The sequence below is a fragment of the Maylandia zebra genome, linkage group LG16 (assembly GCF_041146795.1).
Source record: "Maylandia zebra isolate NMK-2024a linkage group LG16, Mzebra_GT3a, whole genome shotgun sequence".
NCBI classification, from domain to species: Eukaryota; Metazoa; Chordata; class Actinopteri; order Cichliformes; family Cichlidae; genus Maylandia; species Maylandia zebra.
This window is the reverse complement of record NC_135182.1, coordinates 31,581,943-31,595,214: the sequence shown is the minus strand read 5'-3', so window position 1 is coordinate 31,595,214 and position 13,272 is coordinate 31,581,943. Positions and strand designations below refer to the sequence as shown.

Genomic DNA, 13,272 nt, shown 5'->3' with positions numbered 1-13,272 from the left:
ACTGCACTATCCCAAACCACAAAATTGAACACTTTGGCTTCTCTCAGAAATTCTGTCCGTAGAACTTATGAACATAATTGTTGACAAAGGGCAGCCTTGGCAGGGTCTATGGCCATCGTCCACCATTTGCCTCTGTTAACTGACATGATATGCAAAGCTAAATGAAAAACTAGCCATAATTATTGGTATCCTTTTCCTTTAGAAAATAACAGGTCCCTGACACTGGATAGTGCTTCTCTGAAGAATGTCTTGGAGATCATCTAATTTCATTGTTCTCATTTCATTGTGTCCCAGATGCATCAAACTGAGCCTCTTCCATGTTTTACAGTGGGGGTGGGGTTCATTCTACATTCCTCTGTGACCAAAGAGCAGATGTGTCTTACGAAAACACTTCCAGAAGCATTGTGACTTGTCATCTTAGATTTTTGCTAATTTCTATCAACTTTAAAATGCTTTCTTTCCAAATCAGGATTTTCTTTCATTCAGGACGCAACATGTGATTTGACAAGACCCTGTAAAACTATGAACCCGGGGGGTTAGCTTCCACGTACCTATTGAACCTTTCCTTGGTCCTTTTTCCACCGCTCAGACTATCTTCCTGATTAACCTGGAGTCAGTGTTTTACTAGGAACACATCTAGAGAGAATGGGTACTGACCTTCAAATTTCTAGTAATTCTCCAAACCTGATGAGTACTTCTCATTGTATGATATACACAGGAGTACTATAGGTTCAGTGATTGTAGGAGTGAAGACAGTGGTGGTAGAACGCTGTCATTTGGGAAACTATGAACACATTTTTATGTTTCTTACATGTTAAATGTTGGTCCTTTTAAAATGCTTCTTTCATCCAAAGTCTTGTATAATCAGGCTCTATCCTATCACAAAGACTGCATGGTATGATACTAACCCAACCTAAAAATTTGCTCCCAGGCTTCAGGCTCACTTGTGGTTCCTTGAGTTTCTAAAAGTAGACTGGGCTCTAAAAGTAGAGCCTTCAGGTATCAAACCCCTTTCCCATGGAAACAGCTCCCAGTCTGGGTTTGAGAGACAGACACCATCTCTACTTTTAAGGCTAGGGTTCATACTTTAAGCTTTGCTTTCTGGTAAAGCTTAAGTCTGGATCAGGTGACCCTGAACCATCCCTTAGTTATGCTGCTGCTGCTGGGGGACTTCCCATGATGCACTGAGCATCTCTTCTTCCCCTTTGTAACCAACTGCTTCTCCATAGGGAATTAACTGATTTTGGGTTATCACTCTAATATAGTAGGATCTTTACTTTGTAATACAGGTGGAGTACAAAGCGCCTTAAGGCAAGTGTTTATGTAAACTGATGATACATAAAATAAAAATTAGCGTAACTGTGTTGAAAACATTTGTTGGTCAAATAATTCACTTTTGTTTTTTTAGTTATGATTTATTTTTGTTTGTCTTTAATTGCTTTAATTTTCTTTCAAGAGGAAATTTCCAAATTTGCCAGAAAGGGATTTGTAAGACACAAGTTTCTAGCAACATAGAAGCCGGACTTGCTCATTTTGCACACCTGGCAGAGCGTGCACCAGCACACATGAGCACAGACACATTCAGACAGTGCCATGGCATGTGTAAGGAGCTCCCAAGATTTGGGGGAAGGCTTCCTTCTCAGGCTTGATTTACAACCTCTTCTGCTTCAGTGCTAATTACAGACACACACGGTCTTACACAAATACACACACTCTCACACACCCACAAAGCCTCTGGCAGGAAAGTTAGATGCCATAAAAAATCCTTACTCAGCATGAAAAGCCTTCATCAGATGTGCATCCTCACGAGTCTGGACTCACCTTCACTGACTGCCAGTCTACCTTAGGACTATAATTCATGACTGTTTTGACTGCTACGCTGATGAAAGTCCATACAGTTTTAACCCCCTGATGTAGTTCTGTTTTAAAGTTACAGTCATCAGCATCGTTAAATTCACTGTCTGGATCTGCCCTGAATGACCTCAGTGGATTGTTTTGTTGTTTGTGCTTTGTTTCTCCTGTCGCCACCAAATGATGAACATACTTTGCTATAACAGTCAACAGTAACTGCTCTCACAGAGACCCCCACTGCTCAGTGTAGCTCAGTATTTTAAACCTAAATGGGCTGGATGTAGCACTTGGCCATTTCACAAAAAACATCTTAGCACGGTTTGGTCCACACAACGGCTGGCTGCACAGAATTAGTCACATGAAGCAGGAGGGTCACAGGATGCCTTGAGGACACAGAATGACTTTGTCCTTTAATTCTAGGATTAAGACAACTTTTCAAAGGGCCTGTTATTAGATAAATAATTACTTTTAATAGTAGCTTTGATTACTGAATAGATAAATATAGATGAGTCTTGAGCATTTTAGTAAGCACAGATGTTGTACACACTAAAAACTGTGAGGCAATTTTTAGTGTGTACAACATCTGTTTGTTAACTAAAGAAACCACAAGAAAACTTTCATACTCAAACAAATGACTCAAAATAAGGTTTTCTAGGAACCTAACAAGTATTGAATGTTACACAAGGATCGAAACCAAAAAGCCATGAAGTCTGAATGTTTATCTGGACATATGCTACACATTAACTGCATTTGCTTTGTGTGTTTATTTGCTGCAGAGGTGCATGGGACTGAAAATCCACTCACCGGGAGACCGCCTCTAAACCCATGGATTTGGCAGAAGACCGCCCTCGAACAATACCTTCAGGACCGCAGAACAAGGATGAAGATAAATCAGAGAGTATCTCAGGTCAGGGTTAAATCTTTTTCCTATAATTTAGCTACAGGTAAACAATTCAGGGTTCATTTCACTGGGATTTGTTTTTGTAGACTAACTGGTAACCTGAAGTATATTGGCTCCATGTCTGACATAATTGGATCCACAAGTTATTATAAATCGTACGAGCAAAACTGTTGTATATATTGTAACCTCCCCTGCAGCTCATCTGCCTGACATGGAAACAAAGAAGCATGTCGTTAAAAAGAAACAGCTGAAAAGAAAAAAAAAATCTCAGCAGTGTGTAATGTAGGGGCCTATTCGTTACCTGCCTATGTTACATCTTCTTTCTAGGCCTACAAAAGATAATCATTACAGGATACAGCGAAATGTTTGCCCATCAAAAGAAGCAGTGACACAAGGTCAAAAATGTGCTGTGTGAGCAATAATGTCTGGTACAGTGGTGCCCTCCTCTGGGCACTGTTTTACTCAGACAAACAGATTAATATGTGCACACAATAAACACACACTCACTTTTTAATCCTTGACATTCTCTATATTTTTATGCGTTTTACAGGCCCAGCTCAATCTCAGTTCATAGCTTACTTGGTAGGCTCCACATTTTCCACCCTGTACCATGCTTTAATATAAGCGCTCATTTATGTGCTTTAATAGAAACTGTGAGTGTTGAAAAATACACCAGTTGATATGAGCTGAGGTGACAGTTACAGTGACATCAGATTCTTAATGCAACGACTATTTGTTTGTAGAGAAATTCTTTGTATAGCTTTGGCAGCTGAAGGCCTTGTGTTTGAAATGCTTTCAAACATAATGACACATTTCCACTCTGATGATTTACTGATGCGTTTGTTAATTAAATAGAAAGTTGCAGAAGCAACAGTGCCCCTATTCAGCCACAGGCGTCTTCAGTAACTGCTCATAATGAGCACCTTTACTATGAAAAGTGATCTTGTTTTTCTCACCACAGTGGAGTGGCAGTTGGCAGTTTGATGCAGTCTTTACATTAAAACCCCGCCCCCTTCCATTATTTAGCACTCACTCATCATTTCACAGTGCAACACCGCAAAAAATTAAAAACAGTTCCTAGAAAGTCGTCAATGGGCTGGCGTGCAAGCACACATATCCTGTTTCATGCAAATGAGCTTGGGCCGGAAGGGGGCTACGCATATGGACGCCCATATATGTCTCAATAAGACAAACAATGATATGCTTTTGCTCATTTTCTCCCTCATTTAACAACCTCGCTTGCAGCCAAACAAAACAAAATACACCAAGAAATAATAAGCGGGGCGGTACAATACAATGTCAAGATCATTAGAAGCAACAAAGGAGACAGTGCAGTAAAAGGAGTCGTGCAGCTGGGCAAGGGGAGGGACTTCAAATGACTAGTGTTGAGTATATGCACTTTGTTGTGAATAGTCATTGGAGATCATAGAGCTATATGCTGAACACAGGCTTCACTGTCAGAGCTCTGGTTGTGACAGATTTCTCTCTCTTTTTGTCTCTCTCAATTTTCTTTTTGACAAAAATAAAAAAAAAACTGTGACAGCCATATTCATTCAGTACATGCAGACATGTAAGAGGGAACCAGCCCATTTTTATAGAAAAAGATACCAATGGGCGAGTCTGTGGCTCCACAGTACAGAGAGGGACACAGGGAAGAGTGGTGTCCATAACTTCCAAAGCCAATAACAAAATGTAAGATATAATGTATCCAACTTAATTCATAAAGATTAAATTACTGCAATCCAATAATCCAATAACAAGTATAATAGTCAGGTTCTCATCAGTGTACCCTAGTTCCCTAACACATGATGCAGACCTCATTAAGCCAGCTCACTCATATTCCAACATAGGCTCAAGTAGCATTGGGTGCCTAGGCTGACCTGGAATCAAACCACTGATCCAATGTTGCTACCAGACTATCCAGCTGTTATTTTGTTGACTGTTGACCTAATGAGAGAGGTTATATGCAACAAGTGGGAATTATAGAAGAGCCCAAGACCAAAGATCCACTCTGGTACCTCAGTGCTCTAACATCTGTAAAAGAAAGCTACTGCTGAAGATAGTGATTCAGCGGCTACAGCGCACTGGGAACCGTCGTTGACTGCCGCCATGATTCTAGCCTACATCACAGCGTCATGTGCGCTTTTTACATCCAACACAAAAACTGCAGTCGTGGTGCTTTGACTGTACTCAGAACTCGGAAATTCTGCCTTCTGAATAGGAAGATGTAGGTAACACCAGACTGCACATGAGCTGCATACAGGGCTGGACTGTGACAAAAAATCGTCCTGGGCATTTTGACTCTGGGCCCACCATTATAGGAAAAATCATAAAGCCTTTGAATGAAAACAAACACTGTTGTGACAGTGATGTACACTGTCTTGATGGTATATATGCGTTAATCTATCAATCGTTTGTTGTAAGGCTCAAATAATTATTTTTTAAAAGCTAGACATTTTAAATGAGAATAAGAAAGAAAAGTATTTCTTTGTGCGCCCCTCTCCCTGTTAAGGCCCTACCTTGCCCCCCCTGCACAGTAACCAGCTGATCAGTTTCATGATTGAAGTAGAAACGGGAGAGGGAGAGAATGAGAGAAGAAGAGGCAGCTGACAGCAAAAGACAGAATAACTCCAGCTTTGTGTCTTTTTCATTGTAGCTGAAGTCTGGGACAAACTGTGTTCCTTTTCACCTCAATACTAAACGCGTAATATTTTGTCTGAATACGGAACGATTCCGTTTTTTACGGGACGGTTGGCAACTCTACTAATTAACCTTATGAACAAAATAAAGTTCAACATCAGTAACATCATAGCACCCACCCAGCTGTATAGAAACCCCGTCATGCTAGCTAGTACGCAGTACGAAAAACTCAGCATAACGAAAATAAACTCCACCTAAACTTGGTTTATATCTGACCCAGATAGACTGCAGGTCATAACTTCTTACCTGAAGTTCAGTTCACCTGACAGTCAGACCGGCGGCCGCTACGAGGCTAACAGTGCACTGATAACATTCATCAGGAAGTACATGGGGCTGTGGAAGAGAACACTATAGACCCATTCCAGGGAATTTCACAAGTTACCATCAAGTGCAGGATATACCAAGGTGACGCGGTTCTGCATAGGCCTCCCCCTAAACCAGCTCATAACAAAGAGTGAACACAGATATACTGTAGATTCAGGAGTGGTGAAACCATCAGCTGTCAGTCATAAGTGAGTGAGACATGAATTTACTGATCCACCTACTTGGGGTTAACAGGCGGGATTGAAGAGGATTAGAACACTATTATGGAAGACCAAGGCCCTGCATGGGATGTATCATAGACAGACAGAAGATGTGGCTAAGATAGTGTACTGGCACATCTGTACCATATACAGATTAGAAGTCCGTAACTCCCAATCAGAGATACCACCACAGGATGTTGAGAACAACAGTGCAGTGGGACTTCGAGTTCCAGACAGACAAGTTGCTGGCCAACCAATCAGACATAGTGGTGGTTGACAATGAAGACCACAATTTTAATAGATGTGGCAATCTCAGTGGACAGCAACATCAGGAAGAAGGAGCACAAGAAAATAAAGAAGTGCCAGGAACAACTGGAGCAGATGTGGAGGTTAAAGTCCTAAGTGGTAATAGAAGTATTAGGAGCTGAACTCCCAAACTGGAAGAGAAACTCCAGGCACATCATCAGGTCAGTCGTGGTGACAGGCTGCAGTAAATAAAAATAAAAAGATAAAGACTATTACACCAAACCACTTCTGTAAAAGGGGTGTCTAAATTACAACTTAAGGACTGCTTGTCCAATCTTGAGACATCAATCTCAACACGAGTCTTTCAAGAACACACATGGGCAAAATACAGCCCAGAATCAGTCCAGGGACCATCTTAATCTGGCCACTAACATCCCAATATGTAGGAGCAGGGACTCTGCTCTGAAACTAAAAGTTGTCTTTGACATGTTGGTTTATGTATGTCTTTATTAGGAAAAAGAAAAGGAGTCTAACACAGAGAGAGGGGGAGAGGGCTTTTCATCTATATGTTCAGATGTCTGATAAAGTTCGTGGCAGACTGTGCCTCCTCCCGCTCCCTTCTCTCATCCTCAGCCAACTAATCATAAGAACAGACCCCTTTGATCCCACGGGTAGGCTGGCACTCGGTGTGTGTGTCTGCATTACAGTGCACACTTGAATACACTGTAAATGTGCAGTACAAGAAGAGTAAGTACAGGAAAAGTGTGCTAAGAATTTTGTGCGTGCATGAAAGCACAGGTTTGTGTGTGTCTGTGTGGTCATGGTCGTGGCCACCAGTTGAGTTAAGCAGCCCAGTCAGTTACGTTCCGCTCCAGCAGACTCACATCAATAATATTGGCTGAACTGCTGCTTGTCTAACTGTGGCTCATAAAAATGTTAACTATAAATGTGTATATTTGTGACATTTTTACAAGATGCACAGATGTATTTTATTTCACTGTTCTTTTTTTTTGTTGGAGAACATTTTGCTCGGCCTCCAGCACAAGTCAAATTTAACCTACCTCTCTTTTTTGCCTCGCCTAAAAGTGACTACAGGTGTATTTGTACATGTTAATTACTCACTGTTGTTTTTCTCCCTCATCATGTAGAGTGCCTGTCAGCAGGAGTTGGACAGGGTCTTAGAGGAGATTGCTAAAATGACTTCAGAGGATAACAGAGGCCCACTGGAGAACCTGTATCAGCTCAAGTTTCCAAACTGTGACAAACATGGACTGTATAACCTCAAGCAGGTGAGCTGCTGGCATATCACCTGTCCTACGTCACATTATTTTACAAAAGAGAACATTTGGGTCAGATAAATTCACAAGAGACCCATCCATGATATATGTATGGTAAGACTTTTCACGTTTTTGTTATTTTATGTTTTAGATTCTTACAGGATATAATTTGAAGCATAATAAAGAAAGAATTGAGACTTCCCATTGACGAGAGGGTAGACATAAAAGGAAGAAAGAAATAGCCCTTGTTGCAAAAAGCCTGCCAAACAATGCTGGAAAACCTGAGAAGCAAACAAAAAATATCTCCAAATTTGGTCAAGTAAATTAAAAAAAATGGCTTTAGATGATCTTCTCTTCAAGTTAAATTCCGGTAGAACTTTCTGTGTCTGTGGACCTCAGCCACCCGTGCGTCAAACTGATGTTACTTTCTTTTAAAGGATAATTATTGGTCATGTCAGCTGTCTTCAGCTAAGACCGAGAATCCAAGCATGAACATAATGCATCAGGTCATGAGTGCAACCAGCAGGATGATGGGCTGCTATTATTTAGTCTCTCAGGGTCAGACTGTCAGTGTGGATTCCACTGATATCTTCACAACAGTATAATTGACTGCCTCTCCAGTGAGTTTCTTATTCCACATATTGTCCAGCCTTGATGTGGTCAGTGTAGCCAAACTGCTGTAAGCTGTGACTTGAGTAGCTTTCTACTTTAAGATCGATCTGCCCCAACAGCAACTAGCAAGAGAGCCAGGCAACAAAATCTCCAAAAGGATATTAGTTAAGTTACTAGAATTGAGAACCTTTTTGATCACAAGCAGAAGCAAAGATGTTTAATAATGCGAGTTTTATGATACACATCTTAAAGCCATGTCTTAGACTCCTGGTTGGGGGTTGTTGTGTGATGAGTCCATCAGTCATCTTACCTAAATGTGATCTATTGCATATTTATGTTCATCCTCTCACTGGAAATCAGACTCAAAAGAGATGATAGAAGGTTATACTGTTATGTATCTACTGCTGGGTAATGTGTCAATCAGCATTACCTTACACACTCATTGGTACTTGCTTCAATCACCGAACTGGAAGTTGAGAAAAGTTTAAAAAAGTTTATCTAGGGTACCAAGCAGTTATCTTGCCAAGTTGAAGGTGCCATATGTCATTAGTTTTTATGATCTCTGTTCACCTTGAATTAATTCCTGCATGGACACAGCCTAATGTGGTAGCATTTTCATTTAATTTTGAGTACAGGTATCCTGGAATAGGATTTTTGAACTGAATGCCTGAGCAGAAAGGCACAACAAAGAATATAGTTTTGAGGAAACTTTCATCCATCAAGGGGAAATCTAAATTGCTGCCCCCGTTGTTCAGAAAACCAGATCCAAACTATCTTTCATTCATCAAACCATCAAAACTCTGAACATGTGCAACACATACTGGTATGCCCAAAATGATCTCTAAAATTCAAGGAGAGTGCAAGTGACTGAGTATTGTGTGCTTATGGCTTATTTTGATGTGATTCTGTTTATGGGGTGTATACAAATGTCAGGTGAGTCACTAAATGTATCTATCTATTTTTAGAGTAACAATCTCATGTAAATCCGTAACCAGTTTGAAGGTGGAAACAGAAAGTAGCAAGCCCAAACAGGTCACCTTTGTTGTCCAAGTAATAATAATAATAATAATAATAATAATGGATTGAATTTTATATACCGCGTTTCAAGGCACCCAAAGCGCTTTACAATGCCACGTGCCTCGTTTTCCATTCTTTGCCCAGGGTAGTCTAAAAGTTCAGTTTGAGAGACATCATTTCTTGACCAGTCACCCTTTTGTTTATCAAATCTTCCACTGCTGAGCACCATTTACAGTGCTCAGAGCCGCACTCTGCTTATACAAAAAGCCAAAGGACACGGAAGACACAGGTTATACAGTTGTGGCCACATTTCAGTTTCAGAATGGCAATAAAATCTTTTACAGTTATTGTTAAGTAAAACTGAAAATCATAGAAAATTACAAACCACCAAACCAAATGAAAACACTGGTGTCTAAGCAGTGTTTCACATTGTTCCACTGAATTTCACGCCTCATCCTTCATTTGAACTACTCAAAAAAAACAACAAAAAACGTTCTCGTCGTTGGACTAATTCCATTATTCAGATCTACTCACATGTACTGTAAACTCGTTTGTCATCTTTGCTGAATAATACGAACACTGAATCACGCATCAGGAAACTCACGAGTTTCACAATAACGGCCACACCCCAGTCAGTGCTGTCACAGCAGGTGTTTTCCATCTGCTGTCAAAAAGCAGCACACCTGCTGTGACATCACTCCTACGGTTCCTGCTATTGCTGTGGCATGTTTTGGTGATTCAGCCCATAGTGAGCAGATACATGGCGGTTTTATGCTCTGTGGGATTTGCTGGTGACTTACTGTTTCGTGGTGATCTGTAACACAAGACCATAACAAACTCAAGTGGTTGCAGATGTCAACAGGTTTTAAACTTTGCTGGTGGTTATGTAAGTAATGACCGCTGACTTTGATGATGGGAAAGAGCTTCTGTGGCTTTCGGTATCGGTGGAGATTCTTGTGCCTATACATGTGTAACGCATTAAAGTTTTGAGTGCATTTATGTTTCCTCCTTCGCTTTTCACATTTTCATTTCAGTTCCTCAGACTTTCTTTTTGGTTTTTCCTCTTTCACCCACGTATTACTTTGTGGGGTTTCCCCTCTCTTTTCTCTCATTGTCTGAGTCACACTCACACAATTCCTTTGTATCAGCCTGGCAAAATCACCCTGGCAAAAGTATAACTTCCTTCTCACTCCTGCCACCTGCCTCCTCCCCCTGTCTTTTTTCTTAATAAACTCTCACACCCGCCTCTTCCTTAGCGTTCTGCTCTTAAACACACACACAAACGCACAAATGCATGGGGAGATGTTGTCATCATGAATGAGGCAACAAGCTTCTGAGCTCAAGGTTACAAGGCAATAAAACTGTTTGGCGTACTTCATGGGAAGACTTTTGTTAAGCCGAGGAACGAACTGTGCTTCCGACTGGGGGCTTGAATTTGTATTATGCCCATCCATAGACATCAGACAGGGGAGGACAAACAAGGTCACATATCCAGTGTTTTCTTACGAGGATAGTAGAGCAGAAAAGAAGATTTGAATAGGCGCCACCGTTTCCTAAAGCAGGGCTCTCAACCACTCAGCCAATTTTCATCACCGGTCACAAACAACAGCATTGTTTTGGACTAGAGTCCACGGTTCCCAGGGAGGAACACTGTACCTCCTCAACACTCGGCTCCCTTTTGGAGTTGTCCCTCCTTGTCGCGCGGTAATTACTGTAACTGTCACTTTTTTTGTTCTTTCTCATCGAAGGAAGAAAATGGAAAGTCTTTTCTTTCCCCCCAGCTCTTCATTCTTTTCGCCGTCCCCTACCCGGCCGCCCCGCACGCGGGGCGTAAACTGTGTCCACTTCAATTATGACCTCATTTCAGGGGGTTGGGGGGGAAGGGTGGGCTCTGCAGGGGAGCTAGTCTGCTGGCATGCCTCCGTTTGTGCGTGTATGTGTGGGAGTGTTTGCGATCACATGTGTGGCTGTGGATGGGTTGTGTGTAGGGGGCATAACCTGAGGACAGGCTGTTATTGGGTGAGTGTTGTCCCACCCGAATCACAGTCCTCACTCTCATCCAATGACCCCCCGCCGCCAGAAGATCCTCGCACACACACACATGAACACAAATCTCAAGCCACCCTACGCCATGCTTCATTAATGCATCCCCTGCTTTCACTGTGTTTCCTTACCCTCCCGCCTCTTTTTCCCAGTGTTTTCCATCTTGCCTAGTTTGTGTTTTTCTTCTCTCCTTCCAGTGCAACATGTCCACCCACGGCCAGCGGGGAGAATGCTGGTGTGTTGACCCCTTAACAGGAGTCCAGATATCAGAGACACCTAAAGTCAGAGGGGATCCCAACTGTAACCAGTTTCAGGAGGTGCACAGAGCAATGCCCACTGCAGAAGCATCTCACTAGCGCACCATCAAAATGGGGCTGGGTTTTCTTCACAATTCCAAATTTATGAGGATTATTCATCAACAGGTGATGACTAAGCTCATACTCGTATGATATAATACTTTTTTAGGAAAGTGGCTTCAGTAAAAGAGCATAAATGCAGAGTGAACTACAGTATTTTTGCTGGTAAATGGACATTTTTCAGCAGTATGATATGTATTATAATCCACTCAAACTACAGTGCTCATTCTAGTCAAAAAACATGCATAAGCAACAACAGTTCGAGGCAGGGGGACATAAATACATTCTGATGTGTGTTAGGCTTAGGGTCGTCACCAAGTTAGATCATGATAAGTGTCCATCTAATACACACAGAAAAAATCTGGATTTCTTTTAATATTCATCCTCAGTGTCATTATAACTTCTGAAAATAGCATGCTGAGGTCTTTAAATGATAGCTTGTTATCAGCTCTGTCAGTCCATCATTCTGGTGATTTTCAGCTAATGTAAAGCTGTCCGAAAGTAAAGCTTTTTAAGGAATATAAGGCAAACGCATAACTTTTAGGGCTACAAGTAAAGAGGCCATTCAGAGACAAGAAAAGCAAAATAACCATCTAAAAGGGGCTAAAATGGTTTGCAATGCTAAGGGGAACTGCAGAGTCAGCTCATTTTCTGCTTTTTTTTTTTTCATTTTAAGAAAGCTCTTTGACATTACACCTAGTCTGATGAAATCAGCATTAATCTGTTAATTATATAGACTTTCAGCCTAAACCTACTAAGGATTTTATCTGCATTTAAATGTCTCATGTAGGATCTCAGTAAGTGCAGTTAGTCTTTTTTAAGAGACTAAATATTATATTGGTTGTGCCTCCATATCAGAAGTCTTACACTGCTCAGTGATCGAAGCCCAAAGCTGGCAATTTTAGAAATTGAAGATGAGAGTCTACCATTATAAATACTGTCTAAGAATCAACCAATAGGAATGGAGCATTAAAATTCTAAACTTACCAGCGATCAAGGAGAATAAATGAAAAACTAAACGTGCAAAACAAAATGTTTGTGCTTCTGATAGAGCAGAAAATGCAGCTGAATTGTGATAGCAAAAGCTTGTTTGTAAGATGCTTCTAGTAGCTGTTTCCACAACGGCGTCATGGTGGACACCCCACAACAGGGATATAAACCTCATTTTAAATATCGTGCCACATACAGCCCACTTTGATCTTAAGTGTTAAGAATTGGTGTCTTTGCTGGGCCATTTCTGGCCCTCAGGCCTTATCTTGACACCACTGGTCTACAAGCATCAGACTCGATGTCCCACTCAAATTTATTCCTTCCATATCGCACAGTTGTAGCTCGCAATGAGCAGCAATGACATCCTAATGTGCTGGTGCATTTAGACTCACAGTGTAGCATTTTGGATAACTTTACATTTATGTTTATTAATCTACACTGCTACTGTTGTATAAATCAATAAATTATTATTAATTTATATAAATATAATAAATGACACAGATTAAATGTTATTCTAATGGCAAAATGGGGACAAACCCCCACTTATTCTTTAGCTGAGTGGAGAATCTTTGAATCGCTGAAGATGATGTGTGCACTATCTATACTCATACATTTTTTAGCAGTAATACTTGGTGAACACTGTTTTAATTAAGATAATTAAGTTTTTATTTCAAGTAATGCTTTCTCTGATTACCTTTTGCAAAATTTCATGTTGATGTGCAAAATGAAATAAAATGCTCTGCCCATGACTGGAA

The 13,272-nt window shown here is 40.9% G+C and overlaps 1 protein-coding gene across 1 annotated transcript in view; it reads left to right on the top strand.

Annotated features, from left to right (window-relative positions):
- LOC101469762 (insulin-like growth factor-binding protein 2-B) overlaps positions 1 to 13,272 on the top strand; it is a 28,264-nt gene extending 14,992 nt beyond the window's left edge. The window contains exons 2-4 of the mRNA XM_004559161.6: positions 2,628 to 2,758; positions 7,371 to 7,511; positions 11,369 to 13,272. Of these exons, the coding sequence (XP_004559218.1) occupies positions 2,628 to 2,758; positions 7,371 to 7,511; positions 11,369 to 11,527 (431 nt within the window). The 3' untranslated portion in view covers positions 11,528 to 13,272. The remainder of the gene's footprint in view (positions 1 to 2,627; positions 2,759 to 7,370; positions 7,512 to 11,368) is intronic.